Source organism: Camelina sativa, chromosome 7 (assembly GCF_000633955.1).
Source record: "Camelina sativa cultivar DH55 chromosome 7, Cs, whole genome shotgun sequence".
Taxonomy (NCBI): Eukaryota; Viridiplantae; Streptophyta; class Magnoliopsida; order Brassicales; family Brassicaceae; genus Camelina; species Camelina sativa.
This window is the reverse complement of record NC_025691.1, coordinates 17,132,827-17,160,367: the sequence shown is the minus strand read 5'-3', so window position 1 is coordinate 17,160,367 and position 27,541 is coordinate 17,132,827. Positions and strand designations below refer to the sequence as shown.

The 27,541-nt window shown below is 35.8% G+C and overlaps 2 protein-coding genes and 1 pseudogene across 3 annotated transcripts; all 3 read left to right on the top strand.

Annotated features, from left to right (window-relative positions):
- LOC104701329 (probable lactoylglutathione lyase, chloroplastic) lies at nucleotides 2,199-27,199 on the top strand. 2 transcript variants are annotated; one of them, XM_010416994.1, is made up of 9 exons: nucleotides 2,199-2,451; nucleotides 2,643-2,847; nucleotides 2,949-3,073; nucleotides 3,176-3,240; nucleotides 3,352-3,564; nucleotides 3,699-3,746; nucleotides 3,907-4,014; nucleotides 4,112-4,190; nucleotides 27,074-27,199. In XM_010416994.1, the coding sequence occupies exons 1-9, from the start codon at nucleotides 2,352-2,354 to the stop codon at nucleotides 27,178-27,180; spliced, it is 1,050 nt and encodes a 349-aa protein (XP_010415296.1). In that variant the 5' UTR covers nucleotides 2,199-2,351; the 3' UTR covers nucleotides 27,181-27,199. The 2 variants fall into 2 exon arrangements, with proteins under 2 accessions (XP_010415296.1, XP_010415297.1); XM_010416995.2 differs by lacking the exon at nucleotides 27,074-27,199 and adding an exon at nucleotides 4,343-4,636 and having other exon boundaries at nucleotides 2,200-2,451; nucleotides 4,112-4,252.
- Nucleotides 13,738-16,165, top strand: LOC104704104 (annotated as a pseudogene).
- Nucleotides 17,145-18,000, top strand: LOC104704103 (putative F-box protein At1g67623). The gene has a single exon (XM_010420238.1). The coding sequence runs from the start codon at nucleotides 17,236-17,238 to the stop codon at nucleotides 17,998-18,000; it is 765 nt and encodes a 254-aa protein (XP_010418540.1). The 5' UTR covers nucleotides 17,145-17,235.

Below are 27,541 nucleotides of genomic sequence, written 5' to 3'. Positions count from 1 at the left end.
AAATTAAGAAGGATTTTACGAAATTCAGGAAAGCGTCATTAAACTTTAGGATGACCTTCATAAAAAAATTAGAACTTAAGGATGACCTTCCTATAAAGTCTGGATATTGTTAAATGATATCATTACCTCTCACTAATAGAGTAATCTTTCACATATTGAGGCAAAACACCGAAAAACACATTTATTTAAATTTTAGGAAGGATTCAATAATATTTAGGAAGAAAACCTTAAACTTCATGATAGCCTTCATAAAATAATTAGGAAAACACAAAATCAAATTTTAAAACTTTCATATATAGATAAAATATCATGATGTGCACAAAATAAAATCAAATATCACTCACCAAATGGAGTAATATGTGATACATAATGGCAAAACATAAATTAAAAGATCCAAAAACTCATTTATTTATATTTAGGAACGATTTCACGATGTCTAGGAAGACGTTCTTGAAATTTAGGAAGATTTTCCTAAATATTCAGAAACCCCAAAAATGACGATGATCATAACCAGAAGATCCTCCCCCGCTGTACTCCGCATCATCAACACTACTAGCCAACTCCATCATCGACAAAGTAGAAGCCGAAGAAGCCGAAGACATCGACATCGAAGACGAAGACAAACTTTCGAACTCTTTACCAACTGCTTTGTTATCAATGACATTATATCAAACACTTGGTATGCAACAACTTTGGTATCCACATAGGAGAGAGTAGCACTCAAATACACATTTCAGCTTCAAGATTACTTATGATTTTCCATTTCATTCGCAGTTCAGATTCCAATACCCAACAATTCAAGCCACCACTCATAATAAGATTTCATTCATTATCCAATAGTTCCCAACAATTTCAATACCCAAACATTGGTTTAGCTCTGAGACCACCACTCTTAATCAAACGTACATATCGTAGAAGAATTTCTTATGGAATCTCAAAGAAGGTTCTGGCTGAGAACAGAGTAACAAGGACCTCGCATCTCCGTTACATGGTAACGACGTGGCTTCTCCGACCGATCTTCGTTTTCCTCAAAACTCTTCCATCTTTGTTCTTTTTTTTTCTTCTTCTTCCATCGTCGTTCCTCCTTAGCTTCTTCTTCCATCTTCGTTCTGCTTCTTCTTCTTCATCTTCTTCCAATAATCATCAGATCAGACTGACTGCAAATTAGTCTAATTTTTCAATTAAAAGCCATAAGAATCACGTCAGAAATCTCAAAATCTAAGATCAAATTTGATACATGAAGAAGAAGAAGAAGAAGATCAGAAGCTTCACTTCAAGCATCATTGGAAGCTTTATGTAAGCTTTCAAAATTGTAAGTAACAAAATAATAATTAATTTTATTATTTTAAAAAAAATCATAATAATGCGAGTTTTGGAATATTTGAACTTATGTGTGCTAACTTTGGAAGAAAAACATAAATTAGTGCTATTTTAGGGTATTTCTCTTTTTTTTTAATAATTGTTTTATGATTGAGAATTTGAGATAACAAATTTAAGTAAATTATTAAAGATTTGTGACTTCACTTATAGAAGGTAGCAGTTTTTTAAAAATAAAAATAAGAAAAATATTTAACAAAAATATATGACAAAAAATCGCAATGATTGTTGATATTTATTTCGATTGTTATTATTATATATACTAAAAAACTTGAGTAAAATATACTTCTAAACATATTGTGGTTATATTTCTACAATCTTACTACAAAAAATGGTTTTTATCTTACTATATAATGTTATGACATTTTTTTTTCTCAACACAAATTCCTATTTTTGTTAATTAAAACTTAAATTAAAAATACTATTATTTAAATAATTAAATATTTTTCATTATTATAAAAATAATATAGATAACTTCTCGTTTCCGGCTACTTGAATAAATCGCATTATCTTGCATAATAAAAAATGGAATTATAATTTACATGCTTTAGAAACATAAATATCAGGAAAATAAATTCTCAATTCCATTCGATAATAACAAAATAAAATTCATAAAATTATAATATATCGCCTATTACAAACACCAACTGATTAATTAAATAGCATATGTAGTTTAACTAATTTGTTTTTTTTTTCTAGGCATCATTTAATTAAGCAAAATACCTTAAAATAAAGTCGAAATATTACGAGGATCGTCCATTTTTTTTAAAATTATTTATTATCACTTTTTATTTTATTTATAAATCTCCAAAAAAAAAAAAATAATAAAAAAGCTTTATCTCTACCGTTGTCGTCACTTCCTCTCCGACGGAGGAAAAGTACCCACCGCTTGAAGAAGAAGAAGAAGAAGATTCATAAACAAACACACAGAGCTTTGACTCTCGAGGAATAAGAAGACGGTGAGGATCATTCCCATGGCGGCGTCCTCAATCCGACCTTCCCTCGGCTGCTTCTCCTCTTCATCTCCTCGTTTCCCCGTTTCTTACCTCTCCAGAAATCTCTCTCGCACTCTCCGTAATCATCTCTCCCCTCCATCTCCAGTTATATATAGATAGAATCCGGAATCAATCAATCAATCACTGTTCAATTGATTAGTGAATTCTCCAGCTAGGGTTCTGAATTAGGCTGATTTTTGATATTATCTGGTTTCGGAATCAACATCCATTGATTAGTTTATCAATTCTTGTTTTTGAATTTTGTTGCAGATGTACCTCAATCACAGCTTTTTGGTTTAAATTCTCATAAGCTTTTGAGAAGAAGTGTAAACTGTTTAGGAGTGGCTGAGTCTGGTAAAGCAGCTCAAGCTAGCACAGCTACTAGTCAAGATGATCTTCTCAGCTTTGTTAAAAATGACAAGAGAAGAATGCTTCATGTTGTTTATCGCGTTGGCGATTTGGACAGGACGATTAAGTACATAAGTCTTGACTTTATTGTGAATTTTTTTTGGATTTGATCTTTTAATCTTTGGGAAGTTTTCTGAAGATTCATGTAATCATCTAATATTGCTGCAGATTCTACACTGAATGTCTTGGAATGAAGCTTCTACGCAAGCGTGATATACCTGAAGAAAAATATACTAATGCTTTCCTTGGTTATGGACCTGAAGATTCACACTTCGTCATTGAGCTCACTTATAGTAAGTCATATATGTTGATCATTTAGCTCCAATTAGCCTAAGACTATGCATTTTATATAAAGATGGTTTGGCTTGCCCTTTTTAATGCAAGTTTGTTTACAGATTATGGAGTTGACAAGTATGACGTCGGGGCTGGTTTTGGTCACTTTGGTATTGCTGTTGACGATGTGAGCTTCTACAATCTATTCGAAATTTATGTCCTTTCTTTGATGTGTCTGGATTTTGCTCTTTCCACCACATGGTTTTATTTCTAAGAAGTGAGCTTTCTTTGCAAACAGGTGGCGAAAACTGTAGAGCTTGTTAAAGCCAAAGGGGGCAAAGTATCCCGGGAGCCTGGTCCTGTCAAAGGTGGCAAAACTGTAATCGCATTCATTGAAGATCCTGATGGTTACAAATTTGAACTCTTGGAAAGAGGTCCTACACCAGAACCTCTTTGCCAAGTTATGCTCCGTGTTGGTGATCTCGATAGGGCCATAAAGTTCTATGAGAAGGTGAGTTGTCCTATGAAATTGTTTTGAGATATGATAGTTTATAGCCTGAACAGCATATATTTCATCTGATTGATTTTCTATTTCTTTTATCAGAATGCGTACTTATCCTCTATATGTGAATGCTTTCTTTATAGGCTTTTGGAATGGAACTTCTGCGAACAAGAGACAACCCAGAGTACAAGGTAACTTGCACTGCCTCAAATCTAATTCTTATTACCCACGCGGCCTTAAATTTCCGTTCTCTATATGTTGCTACATGCAAAACCTGCTACTAGTGTTTGTTCGATCGGTTTGATTTAGTCTTTTATATAAAACTCACTTACCGTAAGTGGTTATTTACAGTACACGATAGCTATGATGGGATATGGTCCAGAAGATAAATTTCCTGTCCTAGAGCTGACATATAACTATGGTGTTACAGAATACGATAAAGGAAATGCTTATGCTCAGGTAAGAGAAACATTTGACATACAATTCGTGTAAATTCCTTTTCAACTGGACGGTTGCCATAGTTTTAACTTGTTTGCCTGTAATTTATTACCGTCAGATTGCAATAGGGACGGATGATGTGTACAAAACTGCAGAAGCTATAAAACTCTTTGGGGGGAAAATCACGAGGGAACCTGGTCCCTTACCAGGTATAAGCACGAAGATCACCGCGTGTCTGGATCCTGATGGTTGGAAATCGGTAAGATATTGGTGTGTTGAGATAGATTCATATTTGATGGAAAGAGCTCTGAATTTTCGCGTTTTGAGTTTGCGACTTTCGGCTTTGTAGGTGTTTGTGGACAACATTGACTTTCTCAAGGAACTGGAGTGAGAGGAAGAATGGAGAAAGGAGAACAGAGGCATCAAATGCATGACAATGGCTTCTGAGGGAGACAACAGGGGAGGCCTTTGTTTGTGTGTTACATCAGTTTGGGGTTTGATATAATATCTCTCAGTGGTGAGTATATTGTTTCAAAGTGAATGATTTGTTCTTCAGAATCTAGTGTAGTTGTTTTACAGGATTAAACCCCATGATTGCGTCTTTGTATATTAGTTCCACTTAACATCAATTGCCATTAAATAAGATGATAAGTGGATTGATAAAAAAGTAAAAGCGATCTATCCAAACTTACAACAATACACAATGCGTATTGGCTCTTGGGGACATGTGAAAAGTGAAAACATAGCACGTGTAAAACTAATCTAATCATAGAATTTTAATTTTTTATCCCCCAAATCTTATGCGGTTATGCGTAGTCGAAGGATCCTTACGTTAAAAGAACACCCACTTGAAAAAATGTAATTCCTTCATTTTGCTTGATTATGGGATATTATTAACAAGGGAAGCTACAAAAATGTATTGTATAAGTTCATGGATAGATTAACTGGCGCTAGATTTAGTTATACAAAACATTTGTGAATTACAGTTAGTGAAACCAATAAAATTACCTTAAGACAAGATAAAAGGGACATTGAATGATGTTATACAAAAGTGAATTATTTGTTCTTTTTCAGAATCTAGTGTAGTCATTTTACCGGACAAACCCTATGTTGCGTCTTTGTATATTACTAGTTTCCACTTAACTATTAATTGTCATTAAATAAGATAATGAGTGAACGATAAACAAGAATTTTGGTTTTTATCCGAACTTACAACAATAAAAACTTATACAACGCACATTATCTCTTTAGAAACATGTAAACATAGAACATATATAAAAAAGAGAAAGAAAAGAAGAAGAAAACATACATTAAACATTGTTTTGGAGTAATATATTTGTGAATTAGATAACTTTTTACGTAACCAAAAACTTACCTTAAACAAGGCAAGTATTAAAACATCGCGACATCGTATATTAGAAGACTAAAAGATTGGTTTCAGAGGATTGTATACGTCATCGTATAGATCTTTTTAGAACTAATTAATCTAAGGCTCTAAGCAACACAAAATTAAAACATCCCAAACGACGTTGTGTAAATAAATATATTCGACGTTGTTTTGCATTTTCCCATTGTTTTGTCATCTAGGTTAACATTTTGTTATTATAAAAGGATCCAATACTATCTTTTTTATGTCTTCATCATATCCGCCGTATTTTTATGCTTACAAAAACTTAGCAAAAACATAGCTTAAAAAAGTTTGGGATTATACAAACGCATCAATGAAGAAACCTCTTATTTGATTCAATTCTTTTGCAGAAGGTATGTGCTAATAAGACATAGTTTAGGATCTTTTACATTCAAATGATTTAACTGTTTTTTTTTTAAATTATTTGCATTACTTTTTGGTTTTCTTATTACTGAATACTCTTTGATTATCTATTTATCTTATTAGTTTGATAGCTTGATGTTTTTGTTTTGACTCATGAATTTTCAATGAAAAGATAAATAAATTCATCAAAATTTAATATAAAACATCTTCCAAATAAAAAAAAAATCATTAGATAAACAATTCGAGATCATCTGTAATGGTGGAAAAATTATTCGAGATCTAACACAATATGATTAGAAAGATGATATACGAAACTTCCGGATATGGATCCAAATATTATTATTTTTGAGAAACATAATATTCAGATCCAACTTGGATCTACTTCCAGTTTATTTTTCTTAAAACATATATATATATATATATATATATATATAATTTTTAAGATTTTCTTGTGCCTTCCAAAAGATAAGATTTTTTTTTAATTATAACCCTGATAAATCTGTTAAGTTTTAAAATTATTATAAAAATATATATAATTCGATGAAAAATTTAATATAATTTATTTACCAATAATTTTAAATTTTAAAAAGAGGGAAACATATATTCAAAAGTCTTACAGATTTCTTTTGTTGTTCAATTTTATGGTAATGATCTTATTGTTCAAGAATTTGGGATCTATAGAAACAACTTTTTCTGTAATTAAAATAAATAGCCATGATAAAATAGAAAAATAAATTTTGGCTAGAAATTTATATAATATGATGGTTAAATTACAAAAGTGTAAATTATTTGTTTGGATTGTATAATATGATGGTTGATTAATAAAAAAAAAATCTTTAGAAGAAGGGAAAACATCTAAAACACCATTAGGTTTGTTACATAATTTGACCAAAAATTTGTGTTACATGAATTAATAGATTTTGCATAATCGAAAGATTCTTTGTTAATTTATTACTCTACTATCCTATTATAGAAGTCAAAGAAACATTAAATTTTCTTCATTTTACAATTTTAATACGGGGAATTGGGCTCTATAACAAAAAAAAAATACTATAATTTAAAAACTAACCATACAATACTAATTGTGTGTCAATATAATTCTTTCCCGCTTCACTTTAGGGGAAGAATCTCAGCTGATATGCTCAAATTGTAATACCCTAATGGTACTAACAGCCTTGCAGTTGTAATATTCTAGGGGTCGAATCCACAGAGATTCTAGATCACAGNCAAGGTACATGGACGGTTGAAACTTTGCCTCCAGGGAAGAAAGCTCTTGGTTGCAAATGGGTGTTTACTTTGAAATACCGATCTGATGGAACGCTTGAGCGTTACAAGGCTCGACTTGTTGTTCTCGGTTGATATGCTCAAATTTACCCTAGAGCTACTCTCTCAAATTAAGAGATCATTGTAGTATTTAGGGATCATATCCACAAGGACTCTAGATCACACAATAGATTTAATAATCTTTTAATTATGCTAAATCAAAATATTAATTTAAAAACAATGCAGAAACAAAATTTAAAAAGTGTTGTAAACTCAGGGAATTAAAAAGCTAGGCCTAGGGATTTTGTCAGGAATTTATGAAATATTAAATCAATCAATAAATTAGGATTCAAGCAATTAAGATCAGATCTAGAACTCTAAACTCTTTTGTAAAATAAATCAGTTCTAACTGCAAATATTATCTAAATTTAAAATCATAAAATCCAAATCTCTTTGCAAAATTCTAGGTAATAAATCAGCTTTAAAAACAAGTTTAGATTGTTCACAAAATCACTAAATCAAATCTCTTTGCAGAAAGTAATTTTGCTCGTCAAAAGGTTATCAGGAAAATCAATTATATTCTCATATCAATTTATTTTCCTAGGTATTAACTCTAGGTGATCAATCAAGAATTAATATGAAGAACAACCTAAGATGAAGATCTAGAAAGATAAAGAATCCTAAAAATAATAGATCTAATAAATCATAAAAACCCTATGAAAAACCCTGAACCTAACAAGAGATCTACTCAGACATGATTAATGAAACAAAAACCATGGATAAAATAGATATCATTAAATTCAAAAGAGAAGAACAAAGGAGTTTAGAAAAGCTTCTCTCAACAGGGCTGAGTTCTTGTCTCTCCCAAAAAGCTCTCAAGGTCTCTCTCTCAAAAGGTGACAGAAAAATAAAACTTGAAAAATAACTTAGGTCTAAAACAATGACCCAAAAAAAATCCTATTTATATTCCTAAAAACGTCCAGGGACTAATGATGCAAATATGGAAGATTTTGGGGCAACTTTGTAAATCTTCAAAACTGGTGAGAAAACTTCTGATTCTTCTGCTGGATGATGCATCGATCGACACCATTACTTGCATCAACCGATGCAAGTCTCTGAACTTGTCTCCCAACTTCACAGCTTAGCCTTAATGCTTGAATGTGCTCCAAATCCTCCTATTTAGCTCCATTACGCTCTCATCCATGCTAAATCCTATAAAGACTCAAAAGACTCTAAAAATATCAAAAAGATTCTATAAATAAGACTTATATCATGGCTAAAAACACCTAAAAACAATGATATATCATCAGCACAAGGACTCGTTACTCCAAGGCAATACTAAAGACAACTTGTATGTGTGGCCGGTGACAACGTCTCATATTATGGCTCTTTACGCATCACCAACTCCAAAAACGACACTTTTCTTGGCATGCTTATCTTGGTCACCCATCTTTTTGTATGTTAAACTTGTCGTACTCCTCCAAACAGTTTTCTTGTTCTGATTGCTTATTTAATAAAACAAACAAATTGCATTTTGCTAATTCATCGATTACATCTACAAAAACCCTGCAATACCTCTTCTATGATGTTTGGACTTCTCCCATACTCTCCATAAACAACTACAAATACTATCTTGTTTTGGTGCATCACTATACTGACTACACTTGGATGTATCCTCTCAAACATAAATCAGATGTCAAAGACATTTTTCACAACGTTTAAAGAACTAGTACAAAATCGTTTTCAAGAGAAGATTCAGACCCTGATCGGGTTTCGGTTAATTACTGAGCCGAGCTTTTCCGACTTGATTGGATTAATTATTCTTTGATTTAAATCGATTTAATAGAATAATGTTAAACCCAATCTCCTACATCTCATCCCTAACACTTGTCAAACAGTTATATTTATACATAGTTACAAATATTAAAATCAATTTGATACTTCTTTAACAAAAAAATTCACAGATTAGTCATCGATTATTCACATGTAAAGTGTGATTTATCGTATAAATATATTTCTTTTATTAAGATAAATCAGTCGATTTATAAAATACCTAACTTTTTGTTTTCAGTATCGGAATCTAACATTGTATGTAATAAGGCTTTTTAGGTTTTAATGCTTACTTAAAATTAAGATCTTTAATAATTTAAAAATATATATAAATAAATTACAACTATATCTTTTTTTGTTCTTTGAGTTTATCTTCTCAGAAAATAGTTACCACTAGGCTTTTGGATTTACATGAAACTAGAAAGAATTCCTAGTTCGAGAGTCGGTAGGAGAAGCCAATGTCTATGTATATATATTGGAGGCAGAGAGAGAAATCATAAGAAGACCATTGAAGACATGAAGAAGGCGAATATTACTTGGTCTTCGTACGTTGTCGTTAGAAAGAGAAAGCAAAAAGTAGTAGTACGTAGAAAAAGAAGCATTAAGACACATCGGACGATAATCTTTAGCAGCATCGATGGAGGGGAGGAAGAGCCACAAAAGTGAAAAGATAGCGTCGTGTTCAGAGAGAGGAAGGAGAAGAAGTGAAGAAGAGACAGTGTCTCAAAGCTGGAGGAAGATGAAGATATGAGATGAATACTACGATGGTACATCATCATGGAAGAGCGGCAGAAAACACAACATCTCTTGGTCCTCGTTGTCACAGAGAGGAAGAAGAATTGAAGACACAAGTTGGAGATCAGATGATCTATCATCCATGGAAAAGGGCAAGATTGCACCGTCTTCATGGAGAGGAAGGAGAAGAAGAGATGAATATGACGGTGCATCATCATGGAAGAGGAAGAGCAACGGAAAAGACAAAATCTCATGGTCTTTGTGGTCACGAAGAGAAAGAAAAACTGAAGACTTACATCGGAGAAGAAGTGAAGACAGGAGAGATGATGCAACATCATGGAAGATAATAATTGAAAGAGAAAGCAAAAGAAAAAGAAGAAGGGAGGGAACTGATGAGATACTTAACCACGATGTGTTAGAACAAGTTATGTTGCGACTACCAGTGAAATCCCTGTTGAGATTCCAAACCGTGTCTAAACACTGGAGAGGTATGATAAGGTCCACATCTTTTAAGGAAAGACACATGTTGCATCAGAAAACCCAGGAACCCAAGTTGTGTGTTTATATTCTTATACAAGGTATAGAAGCTGGTATAGGAAAGTTGCTCTAAAGACTATGAGGTTGGAGTGGTCTTCCGCTTGTCTAGTAGAAGAAGAAGAAGAAGAAGGATATCATATTAGCGATGATAAAGGGATACCTACTAGCGACGAATATGGGATTCCTTCCGATAGTATTGATGGTCTTGTCTGCTTCTATGCCTCCACAAGAGAAATTACAGTGATAAACCCAGCCACGAGATGGTCCTACAAGCTTCCTCTTGCCAACTTTCAGAAAGACAACAATGACTCAGAGGTCCCTGATCCAGGATTTGGAAAAGACTATGTTACTGGAACACACAAAATAGTGTGTTTACATAATATTAACAAGTACAGCACCACCTTATCATGCGATATATTCGATTTTGAAGTCAAGCGATGGAGGCAGGTGCCACCACCTCTTCCTGAACATCGCTTAAACAACACCAACTCACCAGCTTTTGCAAACGGATGGCTTTATTGGTTCCACCTAGACGTGACCAAATTGATTGCTTTTGATCTTCACACGGACATGTTTCAAGTCATTCCAAATCCTATTATTGAGACATTATCATCATCCGTTGTTGATATGAGCTTCGGTAGCATAGACGACGACCGTCGTCTTGTGTGGGCTTTAGAGACAAATGGAGATGGCATGCAACACGTTTGGAGGCTCACTAACCACAACACTGGTGGGGCATTATTGAAAATGGACAAGTTGTTCTCCATTGACTTGAACAAGATTAACCCCACTTGCTATACGCCTCATGATGAGACTTCACTCTTCCACCCTGCGGCAATTTCCAAGAATGGTAACAAGGTGATGCTCTTTAAGCAATTCCTGGAGCCCCTCCTATTTCAACCCCCAAACTCTACATATCACATCTTGTCTTGTTCTCCTCTTCGTGACAGTCTCCTTGTTCCTTTTTTTCCAAGTTTAGTCTCTCCCTTTATGAGTTAATTTCAAGTTCTTAAAATGGATTTTAATTAGTGTCACATTATATGACATCTTGTTGAACGTTGTCATATTTTTCAGTGCAAGTTTCAGACTTAATTTGGATTATTTTTGATCATCTATTAGTTCACCATGATGCTTCTTCAAAGGATATTAAGAAGAAGTGCTTGGATCTCATCCTACTTGTGTGGTTTTTCATTCTATTTTCCTTATCTTTTATTTGTTTTAGTATTCCGTATTCGGTTTCTATTTGGAGTTTCCTAATATTGTTATAGTAGTGCATGGTTAGAGTTCTACGTCAAAGTGGATTTTCACATATATATTCTGGAGGATTAATTGGCATAGACGTACTCTTCGCCCTTTCACAGCTAAACTGCAAACTCATCATCCCAGGAGGGTTCTGTTCCGGTTTAGGAGGATTGTTTTCTTAAACCCAATACATCTTCTAAAGGAAAAAAGAACGAGCAGGTTCATTGACAAGTTTAAGGAGATTGTTGATGTTTGTATGTATATTAGTGAGCAATTAAAGTTTTAATGAACTGATGATGATGATATTAAAAGCAAAAACATAGCCGATGTTCATATCTAATATGATTTACAAACGTGAAACTGGATAAACTGAATTTAGTCGAACTTGAAGACTGTAGAAGCCCGATTGTAGCTTCGCTCAAACAGGAAAGTTATATGGCCATGCACTTGTTTATTGCGTTTTTCTGGTCGCCTCATTTCCTTGTAAGTATGGAAAACAAGCACTACTTAAGAGTTATAATTTCCTTGTAGCCATTGAATAATACAATTATCGATAATTAATTAGTAAAATTACGACTTCGCAAATCTATTTGTGTTCTAATTTCTTTGACGAGGATGGAATTGGAATACAAACGCTACTTTACTTGTTCAAACCTGCTTAAGAGAGAATAGACCTCATGAACGACGATATCAAACATTGACTGTAACTTGTTTGATTTGCGGGTCTATACCTTCATCAAAAAAAAATTCAGTCTTAGAAAAAGTATTCTGCTGCTAAGAATCTTCGAGAGTACAAGTGAGTATAATCTCGTATAAGGGGTTGTCCTTCTTATATATCTAATATATGAACTAGATAAAAATCCGTGTTAGGCCACAGAAATATTTTTATAATTTGTATTAATTCTTAGTCTAATACATTTTTATTTAGATTTATTTTTACTTTAGCTTATTACAAATGATTAATTTATGTACTTAAGTTTAATAAAAGTTTTTAAACTATTACTGAGAAATTCATTTTAAAGATTTATTATTAGATAAATATATTAAAATATATTAAAAATTGATGAAAATTTTCATATAACCTAAAACAAAAGTAAACTACAGTGAAAATATCAAACTTTGGGGAATAATAGAGAACAAGGATTTGAATATTGGGTTAGAAAGTAAACTACACAATTTAGGATGAATGTTTTAAGAATCGAATTAAGGAAAACGAGAATGAAAAAATTGAAGTGAGTATGGAATTTGAGAGGTATTTTCCCTCTTTTTATCTAATAAAATCAAAATTCAAAAAGGGGAATAAAAATATATTCAAAAGTGTGTTTGTCATTAGTAGGTGTTTTCCGATTTTTTTCCTTTTATTTGACTACATTCTATAATTTGGTATAGAATTTGGGATTTTTAGATTCAATTAAGTGGAGGTTATTGGTTTGAGATTTGAATAGAGTTTTAAAGATTTTAAATGTTATGTAGAATATGTTGTTATTAAATCAAAATTTTGTTGAACTTTGTTAAAGTTTAGTGTTATTAGTTTGTGATTTGTAAAAAGTCATTTAAAATCATAACAAATTTGGGTTATTGGATTCAGACTTTTATAAAGTTATTAAAAGTTTTGTGTTATTCAATTAAAATAAAAGAATCTAGGATTGTTAATGAATTCAATTATTATGTTATTGGTTCACGATTTTAGACATTTTCTTTACAGAATAAAGTTATGGAAAGTATCACAAAAATATAGAGATTGTTTGGAGCACTTTACAAGATTTTAGAAAACTAATCAACAAAAATCTTTATCAATCTTTAACAATCTTTCACTTTTAAAAATTAGATTTTGTTGAAGTCTTCAAAAATCTTTAGAAATTAGAATCCAAGTGTATTAACATTGATTTGACAAAAAAAAGTTGGTTACATGAATATTTGCATAATCTAAAGATTATTTCTTAATTTATTATTCTACCATCCTATGATAGAAGTCAAATAAAAAAAATTCTCCATTTTACTATTTTTCACCAAAAAGAGAAATAAAATATTTTGTTTCTATAACTTCAAAATTTAAACCAGTGAGAGCTTTATCATAAAATAGAATATAGTTAAATAAAAGGATGAATATCTGAAATCACCTATTAATGATAAAAAAAAAACACTTTTGAACATATTTTTATTATTTCCTTCTTTTTTTGAAAATTTGAATCTATATAAAAAAAAAAACATGAACGACCTTATAGATTCCATTATCATCTTCTCTAGTTTCATTCTCCATTGATTTATTTACTCTCTAATTAACCCATTATTCATCGGTTTAGTTCTTTAGAATCTCTATTATTCCCCAAAATTCGATTCTTTTTCACCGTAGTTTTACTGTTGTTATGGAGAACAAACGTAATCGCAATCCTGGCGTTAGAGTCGTTGGCAGAAGAGTTTATGATTCGAAAAATGGCAAATCATGTCACCAGGTGAGACTTATAGTTTTGTTTGGTTAGATAATAATAATTTTTTTTTTCTTGATTTAAAATGTTGGTTCATTTGTGTGTTTGTGTAGTGTCGACAGAAGACTATGGACTTCGTCGCACCTTGCAAGGCCAGGAAGATGAATACTAACAAGCTATGCCCCAATAAGTTTTGTTACAAATGCTTATCAAACAGGTTCGTTTTTTTTTTATTTCATTGTTTTTTTTTTCCACAATAATAACATCTTATTATTATGTGTGTTATTCATGATTTGAATCATAGGTATGGTGAGAATGCAGAAGAAGTAGCAAAGTTGGACGATTGGGTATGTCCTCAATGTAGAGGCATATGCATCTGCAGTGTGTGCAGGTAAATTACACGTCTCTTTGAGATATATTAGAGCTTTATAATTATCAATGAAATAAAATGGTTTGTGTGGATTTTTACAGGGTAAGTCGAGGGCTAAACCCCACTGGGATTTTGGTACATAAAGCTAGAGCTTGTGGGTTGGCTTCAGTCGTTGAGCTTCTTGAAGTTGAAGGGCCTGATAAGTTTGCTTATCAGAGGAAGCCAAAACTGGTAACTAAAATACAAATCCTGTTTTTAATGATCTTTAGCTTTTGTCTTTAATTACGCTTACTTGATCAACATGGTTTAATTATGTAGATTGCTGCTTCCATTGAAGGTAGTAGTAGCAATAGTGAAACTGTTCCAGGGACAGAAGTGGAAATATTAGGTGAGACTATAATTTTAGAATTGTGTTTTTTGTTAGTTTTCTAATATAAAAGAAGAGGCTAATGATTTAACGTTTATGAAACAGATGTTGCCAAGGAGGAGAAGAAAGTGGTGGGCAAGAGGAAGAGAGCCGAACCCAGAGAAAAACTTAAAGAGGAGATTCATTTTGAGGCTCCAGTAGTTCCTCAGGGTACAAGCTTGACTTGTGTATCAGGCATTGATATACCCACTGAAGAAGCTGGAAATGTATTCCAGTTTTTCGAGTTTTGCACAGCCTTTGGAAACGTATGATATATAGTTACTCTCTTTAGCTTTTTAACAACGTATGGTCTGTAATGATTTACTCTTAGTCTGATTCGCTTTTAACTTTTGTGATAGGCTCTTTCTTTGAAGGAAGGACAAGCTGAAACTGTTGTCCGTGAGCTTTTTGTATGTGGGCGTAACACAAGGAGAAACCAATACTGCTCTATTAGCCAGATGATGATCCAGTTGTTGGATTTAATATCACATCATAGAGAGATGTATGAGTCTATATAAATGTATACGTAAGTTTGTTTTCTTGCTCATGTTTCTGATGCATTTGAATTTTATATTACAGGACCTTGACTCTAAGTGCAACTGACAGCAGTTGGTTCACTGCTATTGGAGAGATCCTATCGCAGTCAGAAGTTTTGAGTGATGAGTTCCCTCCTGAAACTTTTGTAGCGGGTGTTACTGAATACGAGAAGATGGATGCATCGAGAAGGCTTAAGCTTCTAAATTTCTTATGTGATGAATCACTTAGCACAAAGTATGTGAATCAATTTTTTCTTGTAGTTTTTATATGTTTCGTTTTGAGATACCTCATGTGTGTAATTTTCTCAGGGTAATGAGAGATTACATAAAAAGCCAAATTAAAGAGTGTGAAAACCAGAAAAAAGAAGCTCAAGAAAAGTTTGCAGCAGCAAAGGAAAAGGTATTTTCTAAAATCTGTAAGATGATGAATTTATATATATATATATATATATATATATATCAATCTCTTTGTTGTGCTGAAGCTCGTTTTGTCTTTATAGGAGAAGAAGCTCAAACAGAAGATGCAAGATGATGTTGCCAAAGCCATTATGGAGTAAAATGGAGCTCCATTGTCCATCGAGGAACATAACTTAATTATGTCTCAAATAAGAGCTGATGCTAAAGTAGCTCATGACGAGATGATGGAAGCAAAAGGCATGACATCTCAAAGTAAGACTCAATATGTTAATATATTGTCCCAAAAAAAATGGTTGTTGTCTTTAACCTGACAAATTCTGTTTACAGAGACGCGTATATGTGATGCAAGTAGAACTAAACCAATCATATTGTATGATAATGGTCTTGTTCTTTGGAAACTCAAGTGCTATGAAGAAAGAACCAAAATTTTTGCTTCAAGGTTTGAAATTTTGCTTAACGTTTTGTTTATGTTTCTTATGCAAATGTGTTTGGTAATTTAATCTCAATCTTATTAATTAATATGCAGATCTAGGGACATTTGATGATTTATGTCCACATGAAAGATGGTTAGCTTATAAGCCTGAACAGAAATCAGAGATAGAGAGATATATCTCTCACAAGAGGTATATCTATCGTTGAGAGTAGTGTTGATTTTATTTGGGTATAGCCAATTTTGTGATGGATAAAAAGTATAGCTGTTTTGTGAACTCGTTTTAAGAAATTTGTTATTTTGGAACATTAAAAGAGTGATCAAATGGTTTTCTTGTATTTCTCTTCACAGGCCAAGCAAAAGCAGAAAGGAGTCAAACATGTAACGCTGCCTTCTGTGCACGGGTACAAATACAATAGCAAGTGGATTGTCATAGACTTTGGTTCGTGTTTGTATCTTCAAGTTTTGGTTTCTTTTTAAAATATTGGTTTTGTTGGCTGTAATTGTCTGGATACCGTGTCGGAAAGTTTGTAGTCCATGCACTTGATGAGAAAGCCAGGGTCTATTTTTGTGTAATCAGTGAATAAAAGCTGAAACTTTTCTCTTGGTTTAATTTCTGTCTTTACATCGTCTAGAAGACGGAGTTGAAGATTGTATTGTGAAGTATGTCCTTGATGCTACTTTGGTATGAAGATATGGGAAGGACTGTCAGTTGATTGTATTGATTTGAACCTAGTCAGTTGTTAGATATCATCTACATCATATGTGACTCTCTTGCTATTATATATATAGAATCTATTTTAGGATTGATTCTATATCTTGTGATCTCTATAGAAAGTTCTTTAATTACAATGGGGTTATTATTCTATTTTTGTTTATCTGCTCATGACAAAACAATGGAGTAGTTTTATAACGCGCGCCTAGGTTTATTGTCTTTATTGATTCTAATGAAACCCTTATTTTTTTGGTTGTAGGATCTCCAAAACGCCCAGCTAAAGTGAGTTCTTGATCCTGTTCGATGGACATACAATCTTCTTGAGTCTATCGGGTTTTAAAATCCTAGACGGGTTGAGAATAGGATCTTAAAGCCTATTGCTTATTCCTGTTTTCTTTAGTCATCTATCTATCTATTTTTGTTTCCTTTTTTAATAAGGAAAAGGAACAATTTTGTCTCTCCTAATCAAAAAAGGAAAACGAATCAAGCCCTCTCTCTATATATATAAAGGGAATTGGCCAAATTGGAAACAGTACTCTTGAGAATCTCAACAACAACAACAACATGGTATCATCCTCTCTGTCCTCGTCTTCTTCGTCTATAAAGAAATCTTGGAAAACAAGAATTTGCCTCGATTCTTTACCGGAAGATCTTCTCGTAGAGATTTCGTCATGTATCGCAGCTTCTTCCTTGTCAGAGGTTCGTAATCTCAGATTAGTTTCGAAACCGTTTCGACATATTTGCGATGATGGATATGTTCTCCGCAGACTTTCGCTCCAAGAAACCCCTCTGTTCCCATGGCATCGCGACCATGAAACGTTCTCCAATTTTTTCAAAAGATGTCGCAAGAATGGAAACCCCGAAGCTTTGTATCGCAAAGGATTCATCTACTACTTTCTACAGAACCGTGAGCACAAAGGACTCAAACATTTAGCTAAAGCTGCAGAAAAAGGACACAAAGAGGCTAAATATGTCTATGGGCTGATTCTGATCTGTCTTGGAGGCCAAACAAAACAAAAGGGTTTCAAGATCTTGTCTTCTGTTACAAAGCCGTTGTTGTCAACTACGATAGATGAGCTGCTGGAACTTCGATACAAGATTGAAAAGATTAGAGAGTTCGTTTGGGATCATGCCAACCCGGTGATGGAACGACTCAAAACAGCGTACCTTCGAGAGAAGTGCAAGTGCGATGGTAAAACCATGATGTTCTTAGCAAGGAACTGTGGTTGGCGTCCATACAATGAGGACAATAACGACATGAAGACTTCTTCTGCTTGTGAGTTTTGTCTGTGGCACCACGAAGTTGAACTTTTCTGTCGGAGGATTTAGTGATCGATCAATAATGTATTAAATTACAGTGAACTAATAAAGAGTGGCTTTGGTTTTACTTTGTGCAGAGAAGAGGTTTTTAAATTAAGAGATCAGCACGATGCAGAGGTTTAATTAAAATATAATCAATTTGATAAGCTTTGGAAACTTCTTGGCCCGCCAGCCTTTGTGTGCAAACTAATCACGTGCATCGGTTCTAATCCGTATTTCCAAATTATTAATAAACATTCTCTGATACACAAGTAACACAATGGGGTAATTCAGTAGTGTATTTACTCTATTTGTGTTAATTAATTTATCTATCATTTTGGTATAGGTTAAAAATTTTGAACAATAACAAAACTCAAACTTTTTCTGAATCCCAAAATTCATGATAGATTATGCACTTATAAAAATTAAAACATTTCGATCGAAAGACGTGAAGTGAAGTTATTTACAGAAAAAGAAAAGATAAAAAAGTTGTTTACGAATTCTCTCTCCCATCTCTCCCGAGGCGATATCCGAGCGAACAAACAAAACCACTTTTCCTTTTTGTTTTCCCGGCAGCCGGCATTTGCCGGTGGTTCCTATCCAGTTTTTTATTATTTTTTCTTATTTACTAATAACTAGTATGGGATTACATCGGATTTGCCGATTAAATTTTTTTTTCAGAATGACAACGACGTTTGTGATGTTTTCCCAATTGAGACAAACGGTTACCAATTTTTTTCAAAACTGTTGCCAGATCCGAAATCAGAAACACTTTTCCTAGAGATGGTTACATCGATTGATTTGATTATAGGTTTATGTGTTCTACGATGGCTAATTGCAGTTTGTTTTCTCTTTTTTCGTGGTGATGGTTGTGTTGGTGATTGTACCAATGAATTGGGTTGATCAGATTCAGAGTCAATCAAGACTGAATTTGTTTCCAACGGCGTCAACAATTAGTCAAATGCAACCAACTTCGATTAGAGTCTTTTATTATGGTGATCTGAAACGAAATCGTTTATGGCGTTTTTCTCCGATAGTGGAGCCGATTATTGCTTGGCAAGTAAATGTGATTTCTTCTTCCGGATTTAATCAGGTAAAGCCCGTGATCTCCGTGAAGATTTTGTCAACTCTCCATGATAACCAATATTTTCAATATTCTTGTGAAGAAGATATAAAGCATAAAATTCAAGGAATATATTGGTGTTTTGGTCGGCGAATATGAGATCCTGGAAAGTCAAGTCTATATAAGAACAACACATCGATGAAAGGTAAGGTGACGTGTGAAACTAACCGGCAGAGAAGGGTAGGGCATCTCAGAAAACATGATCAATATCCACTTCAAGCAACATATCAGTGTTTATGTTTAATCAAAGTTATGCAAAAAGCATCTGGGAGTTTCATCTATAAGGTGTTAGCCCTTAACGAGTATATAAAGAGGAGACTTTACAGATTTCATCTGTTACCTGTAAGGCTTTCTTTTGGAAAGCAGGGTTACTTCTACTTCTTCATCGAAATTGATTCAATTTCCTTTATTTGGTTCAATGGTTGTATTTGAATGGATGTATAATGTATCATGTAACATTTTAATAATATAATAAAATTGATTTGCCGTTAAAAAAAAATTAAAACATTTCTAATTTTCGTTCAACAATTTTATTTAATTTATTAATAAAGTCATTTAATGTAGAATGTGTTTTCTTTTTCTTCAAGTTTTACAGATTTTAATGTTTTTGAGGCCCAATAAGAATTAAAGCAGAAACCATTACGCTAGAACAGTCTAGCAGTAAAAAAAAACCCTAAATTCCTCTTTGTACTCTGCCGTCGACAGTTTGATTTCGCCAATGTCGTCGTCACCGGTGAAGGACTCACCTTCACTCCCTCCGACGCCTCAATTGACTCAGCTTCCCGATGATTTGCTAATAAGTATCTTGGCACGCGTCTCGAGATTGGACTACCAGACTCTCTATCTCGTCTCCAAGAGCATATGACCTCTCCTTGCTTCACCTGAGCTTTACGGGACTCGTTCAGTTTTAGGCCGCACCGAGACTTGTCTTTACGTGTGCATAAAGTTTTCCCCTTCTAACCCTAACCCTCACTGGTTCACTCTCTCCCGAAAACCTAATTCAGGTGGTGGAGCGTTATCGCCCTGCTGCCAATGTCTTTGGTGGAAAGATGATATAGTATTTGGGGAGAATACGCGCACGTGACTAAAAAGATAAGATGCAGAGCGTATGGCGCGTGAAGAAGGAATAAAAGTGTACGTTGGCGGCATGTGCAGATAACGGTTTAAGGATGTCAACGTCACAAAATACAATAAGAGGGCGTTAACGGTGTTTGTCGGGCGTTTGTCTGGGTTGTTAGCCGACGTTAGCATCCTATATGAGCACTTGTTAGCTCCTCATTTGTTTTTTATGCAAAGATTGAACTTGTAGACTTTCTAGAACTTTCTGGGTTATCCCTTCCTCATCGTTTGCTGGAGATCTCTCTCGAGGCTCTTGCAGGTGGGATAATGAGACTGCGTTTCTAAGAGAACATTGTTTCATTTGTTATTTCCGATATCTATCAATCAAGTACTCTGTTTCGAATACTCTGTTTCTTATTTCTCACTTCTCTATTTTACGTTATCATTGGTATCAAAGCTAAGCTATCCTCGGAATGATGGTTGGAACTCGATCTCAGCCGAATAGGATGGAAGATGGTTCATCGGTGGAAATTTATGAAGCTGAGATGGTGGATAAAGCTCAGATGGTGCAGATCCTTAGCCGTACGGAGGCGTTGGAGTTGGCGATCGTTGAACAGAATAAGAAGATAGATCGGAACATTGCTTACATGTTCGACATGATTAAGATGATTCCGAAACAAACGGTGTACAACAACGATCAGAAAAATAATGGAAAGGGTTCGATGGCCGTGTCAGCAACGCCTGGATCATCCTCTGGTTACTCTGATCAACAAGGTGGTGGATCTGCAGGATATGTTGATCAACAACGAAGTGGTGGATCTGGGGTAACTGGTCACTATCACGGCGTCACAAGGCTTGGTAAGGTTGATTTTCCTCGTTTTGATGGTAAACGTGTTACAGAATGGTTGGGTAAGGTAGAAGATTTTTTCTCGTTGGATGGAACACCTTGTGAGTCTAAGGTTAGGATGGCTTCAATGCATTTTGATAGTCATGCTGCTACATGGCACCACTCTGTGGTTCAAACACCCTTCGGTAGGAGCGTTTATAGTGATTGGGGCTCTTACAAGCTTTTGTTAAAAGAACGTTTTGAAGATGTGATGGATGATCCGATTGCAGCCCTGAAAAAGTTGCAGGAGACGGATGGGATAGTAGATTATCACCAGAAGTTTGAATTGATTAAGACTAGAGTATCTCTCTCTGAAGAATACCATGTGAGTGCTTACTTGGCAGGCCTTAGGTTGGATACTCAAATGCACATACACATGTTTCAACCTCAGTCGGTGAGGCAGTGTTTGGTGTTGGGTCGCTTGTATGAGAAAGCTCACCCCCATTACAAGGGTAGCACTAGAGGAGGATACCAATCAAGGACATCTTATAACGGCTCAACCTCGAAGAATCAGGCAGTCACCAAGAAGGAGAACGTAGCTGACACGCCTAAGCAAGGATTTCAAGCTCAGGCTAACAGGAAATTTTTGTCCCAGGAGGAAATGAGTGAAAGAAGGGCTAAGGGATTGTGTTTCATCTGTGATGAGAAGTACACTCCTGATCATGATCTGAAACATAAGAAATCACAGGTGTTCATGATTGAAGTAGAGGACGAAGAAGAGGAAGGAAGTGATGATAGCAGTCAAACTGTGGTGGAGGAAGAAAAAGACACTCCTCGGGTGTCTATCAGTGCACTATCAGGGGTGTCAGATTATAGGACCATGAAAGTCAGAGGAGTTCATAAAAAAAAGGTGTTGTTTATCCTTTTGGATTCAGGGTCTACTCACAACTTTATGGATCCTAGTACTGCAAAAATGTTAGGAGTTAATGTGCAGTCTGCCGGAATTACTCGAGTATCGGTTGCAGATGGAAGTAAACTGGGAGTGCAAGGTCGTGTTAAGCAGTTTCAGTGGTCCTTCCAAGGCACTCTGCTTCAACACGACTTTATGTTGATTCCTTTGGGTGGGTGTGACATGGTTCTGGGAGTACAATGGTTGGCACCATTAGGAGACATTACATGGAATTTACAAAAGTTAGAAATGGGATTCTGGTGGAAGAATCATAAGATACTACTACACGGAATCAAACAAGGGGCAGTTCGTACAATAAAGGCAACAAAATTCAACAAAAACCAGGAGGACACGGTACAAATTTCAATGATTTGTGCTCAACAAGTTGTGCAGCAGGAAGATGCCATGTTATGTGCAGTGGAACTGAGCCAGCGACTAAATGCAGAAAACTCTGCAATTTTGCAGTTAAGGAAAGACTACTCGGATATTTTTGAGGAACCTACTACACTCCCTCCTTTTCCAAATGGGAATAATCACAAGATTACACTCAAGGAAAGTTCTGACCCCGTGAATCAGCGTCCATACCGGTATGCTACTTATCAGAAGGATGAAATAGACAAGATAGTGAAGGAACTGCTAGCTGCAGGAACAATCAGGGTTAGCTCAAGTCCCTTTTCCTCTCCGGTGGTCTTAGTCAAGAAGAAAGACGGTAGTTGGCAGTTGTGTGTAGACTACAGAGGTCTGAATGGACTCACCATCAAGAACCGGTTCCCAATCCCTTTGATAGAAGACTTGTTGGACGAATTGGGAGGATCAACCATCTTCTCCAAGATAGACTTGCGAGCTGGTTACCATCAAGTAAGAATGGAACCAGAAGATATCCACAAAACTGCCTTCAAGACCCATAGTGGTCACTTTGAGTATTTGGTGATGCCATTTGGCTTAACCAATGCTCCAACAACATTTCAAAGTTTGATAAATGCAGTGTTCAATGAGTTTTTACGCAAGTTCGTGCTTGTTTTCTTTGATGACATATTGGTATATAGTTCCACCAACGACGACCACATAAGTCATCTCCAACTTGTCTTCCAAACAATGAGACAACACAAGCTATTTGCTAAGGAAGTAAGTGTGAGTTTGCAACAAATCGAGTTGAGTATTTGGGGCATTATATCGCTGCTGGTGGGGTATCTACAGACCCTGCCAAGGTCAACGCTGTTGCAGACTGGCCAACTCCTTCCAATGTGAAGCAGTTGCGCGGGTTTTTGGGCTTAGCTGGGTACTATCGTCGTTTCGTCAAGAACTTCGGTACTATAGCAAGATGCTTAACCATTCTTACCAAGAAAGACTCTTTTCTTTGGTCTGAAGAAGCCACGAAAGCTTTTGCCGGCTTCTAGAATGCTTTGTGCCAAGCTCCGGTACTAGCTCTCCCAATGTTTGATAAGTCCTTTTTGGTGGAAACCGACGCATGTAGAACTGGAATAGGGGCTGTTTTAATGCAGGAAGGTCACCCACTGGCGTTTATCAGTCGCCACTTGAAGGGAAGACAACTGAACCTTTCCATCTATGAGAAGGAATTGCTTGATGTGGTCTTCGCAGTGCAAAAATGGCGCCATTACCTGTTGCCTAACCATTTTGTGATTAAAACCGATCAACGCAGCTTAAAGTACCTGTTGGAACAACGCTTGAACACGCTCATTCAGCAACAATGGCTACCTAAACTCCTTGAATTTGACTATGAGATTCAATATAGACAAGGAAAAGATAATGTGGATGCAGATGCGTTGTCTCGAGTAGAGGGAGCAGAAGTATTGCATATGGCAATGTCTGTGTTGGAGTGTGATCTCTTAAAAGACATTCATGCGAGCTCAGGGGCGGATACAGACAAATATTTAGTATGGGGCACTAATAAGATTAATAATTAAATTAGAGGGTATATAAATAAATATTATACTATTTATTCAAGGAAAATAAAAAAATAGAGTGGGGCACGTGCCACACCCACGGTCAACGTGCGTCCGCCACTGGGCGAGCTACAGTCACGATACCGAGTTGAGCAAGCTAATTGCAGAGTTGCATGTTAACCATACTGCGAAGAAACACTACTCTTGGGTTCAATCGGTGTTAAGAAGGAAAAACAAGATTGTGGTGCCTAAGGTTGTGCCTCTGTGTAATACAATATTACAATGGATGCATTGTTCAGGAACAGGGGGACATTCGGGTCGTGATGCGACCTACAAAACGGTGAAAGGGTTGTTCTTTTGGAAAGGTATGGCAGTGGATATTCAAGCGTACATACGAAGTTGTGCAGTTTGTCAGCAGTGTAAGTACGACACCGCTGCTTATCCAGGGTTGCTTCCACCTCTGCCCATTCCAAACACTATACGGACCGACCTCTCTATGGACTTCATTGATGGCTTACCTGCTTCCAATGGTAAGACTGTTATCTTTGTGGTGGTCGATAGGTTGACTAAAGCAGCCCATTTCATGGCTTTAGCTCATCCCTACACAGCAATGACCGTGGCGCAAGCGTTTATGGACACTGTTTTCAAGCTTCATGGCTGTCCAAGGTCCATTGTAAGTGACAGAGACACTGTCTTTCTTAGCACTTTATGGCAGGAATTGTTCTCTTTACAGGGTGTGGAGTTGAAGTTCTCCAGCGCTTACCACCCACAAACTGATGGCCAGACAGAGGTGGTCAATCGCTGCTTGGAGACGTACTTGCGGTGCATGTGCAGTGACCGTCCCCATTTATGGGCTAATTGGCTTCCTTTGGCAGAGTTTTGTTATAATACGAATTTCCACACAGCCACTCAGCTTAGTCCTTATGAGGCGGTATACGGTCAAGCTCCACCGGTTCATTTGCCTTACCTACCAGGAGAATCTAAAATAGCTGTGGTTGCTCGTAGCCTGCAGGAAAGGGAGGCTATGCTATTAATTCTGAAGTTCCATCTTTTACGTGCTCAACACCGGATGAAGCAGTATGCGGATATGCATCGTTCTGAAAGAAGCCTCGAGATTGGTGATTCTGTATTTGTCAAGCTCCAACCATATCGTCAAGGATCAGTGGTCTTGCGGTCTAACCAGAAGTTGGCACCTAAGTACTACGGACCATACAAGATTGTGGAACGTTGTGGTCCAGTTGCTTACAAGTTCTTATTACCTGACAGCTCTCTCATCCACCCGGTTTTTCATGTGACACAACTCAAGGTAGTGGTAGGTAGTGTTCTCATAACTTCGCAACTTCCCACTGTGGTGTCTGATGTACTTGTCAAGGAACCAGTGAAGGTATGGGATCGTCAACTGGTCAAGCGTCAAGGAAGAGCTGCTACCAAGGTACTGGTTCAATGGACTAACGAGTCAGAGGATGAAGCTACATGGGAGTTTCTCTATGATTTGCAGCGTAAGTTCCCGGCTTTTGAACCTTGTGGGCAAGGTTCTTCAACGGGGGAGCTTTGATATAGTATTTGGGGAGAATACGCACACGTGACTAAAAAGATAAGATGCAGAGCGTATGGCGCGTGAAGAAGGAATAAAAGTGTACGTTGGCGGCATGTGCAGATAACGGTTTAAGGATGTCAACGTCACGAAATGCAATAAGAGGGCATTAACGGTGTTTGTCGGGCGTCTGTCTGGGTTGTTAGCCTACGTTAGCATCCTATATGAGCACTTGTTAGCTCCTCATTTGTTTTTATGCAAAGATTGAACTTGTAAACTTTCTAGAACTTTCTGGGTTATCCCTTCCTCATCGTTTGCTGGAGATCTCTCTCGAGGCTCTTGCAGGTGGGATGATGAGACTGCGTTTCTAAGAGAACGTTGTTTCATTTGTTATTTCCGATATCTATCAATCAAGTACTCTGTTTCAAATACTCTGTTTCTTATTTCTCACTTCTCTGTTTTACGTTATCAAAAGATATATGTTGCAGGAGGATGCAAAGAAGAGTCCGATGACCCCTCTCACTGGATGGAAGCTTTCGATCTAAAAACCCTAACTTGGGAGCCTGTGTGGAGCCCTAACCCTATCGCAGATAGATGTCGTGGAAGAAGTATATGCAAGAGTGCAGTGGTTGAAGACACTATCTTGTTTGGGATTGACGATGTGGCTTACAACCCAAAAATAGATAGATGGGAAGCGATAGAAACGTTGAAGGATTTGGATTTTGGATGGGTATGGTTCTCTTATTGCGTGATAGATAATGTACTTTATTCTTTTTGTGATTTAAATGGAATCGTATTGTATGACACTAAGACTGGAAGCTGGATGGAGTTGATGGGGTCAGAAGGGCTGCCTGAGTTTGATTGATGGGGTTATTATAGTGTTAGATTGGCTGATTATGGTGGAAAGATGGCTGTTTTTTGGGACGTGGGTTTGCCTTGTAGCTATAATAAGAAGGTGATTTGGTGTGCAGTGATCACACTTGAAAGGCCCTACAGTGAAGAGATTTATGGCAAGGTTGAGTGGCTTGCTCCTGTGCTTATAGTCCCTGACAATTATCAATTCGTGTGTGCTCTTGCTGCTACTGTTTGATGAAATTGTCTCGGTTTTGCACCTTTTTGGTTGATCATTGGAAGGTTATGATCACATTTGTAGGAAAAAATAAACTGTATCAAGATGCAGCGTTTGGTCGTGTAGTTTGCATAACAACTCTTTGTTTGATTTGCTAAGGCTTTGCTTCTTACAATTTTTGTCATCATAAATGATTATGGCTTTATGTGTTTTCATTTATTAACCAAAATGCTCAAGTATCTCTGCTACAAAAGTTCTTCTCATATAATTTTTGTTTATTAAATTTTTATTTGCGTTAAGGCTCATTAGGATAAAATCAAAGGATTCTGATGTACTATTTGTAAATTGAGCCCATATATCTGAATTCTCACGAACACAAGAGTTTGCGCCTTTCGGCTTTGTAGTAAGTCATATATGTCTCGTTTCACTCCCGCTTTTATGCTCAAGACCCTGAGTGTTGTTGGCTTGCTTGCCCTTCTTTTATAAAGATGGTTGGCTTGCCCTTTTCAATATAAGTTTGTTTACAGATTATGGAGTTGACAAGTATGACGTCGACGCTGGTTTTGGTCACTTTGGTTTTGCTGTTGACCATGTGAGAAGCTATAAAACTCTTTGGGGGAAAAATCACGAGGGAACCTGGTCCCTTACCAGGTATAAGCACGAAGATCACCGCTTGTCTGGATCCTGATGGTTGGAAATCGGTAAGAGATTGGTGTGTTGAGATAGATCATATTGGACAACATTGACTTTCTCAAGGAACTGGAGTGAGAGACTGAGAGGAAGAATGGAGAAAGGAGAAGAGAGGCATCAAATGCATGACAATGGCTTATGAGTTATGAGGGAGACAACAGGGGAGGCCTTTGTTTGTGTTACATCAGTTTGGGGGTTGATATAATATCTCTCAGTGGTGAGTATATTGTTTCAATGTGAATGATTNTTTTTTTTTTTTTTTTTTTTTTTTTTTTTCAGAATCTTGTGTAGTTGTTTTACAGGATAAAACCCCATGATTGCGTCTTTGTATATTAGTTCCACTTAACACCAATTGCCATTAAATAAGATGATAAGTGGATTGATAAACAAGAAAAAAACGACATATACAAACTTATA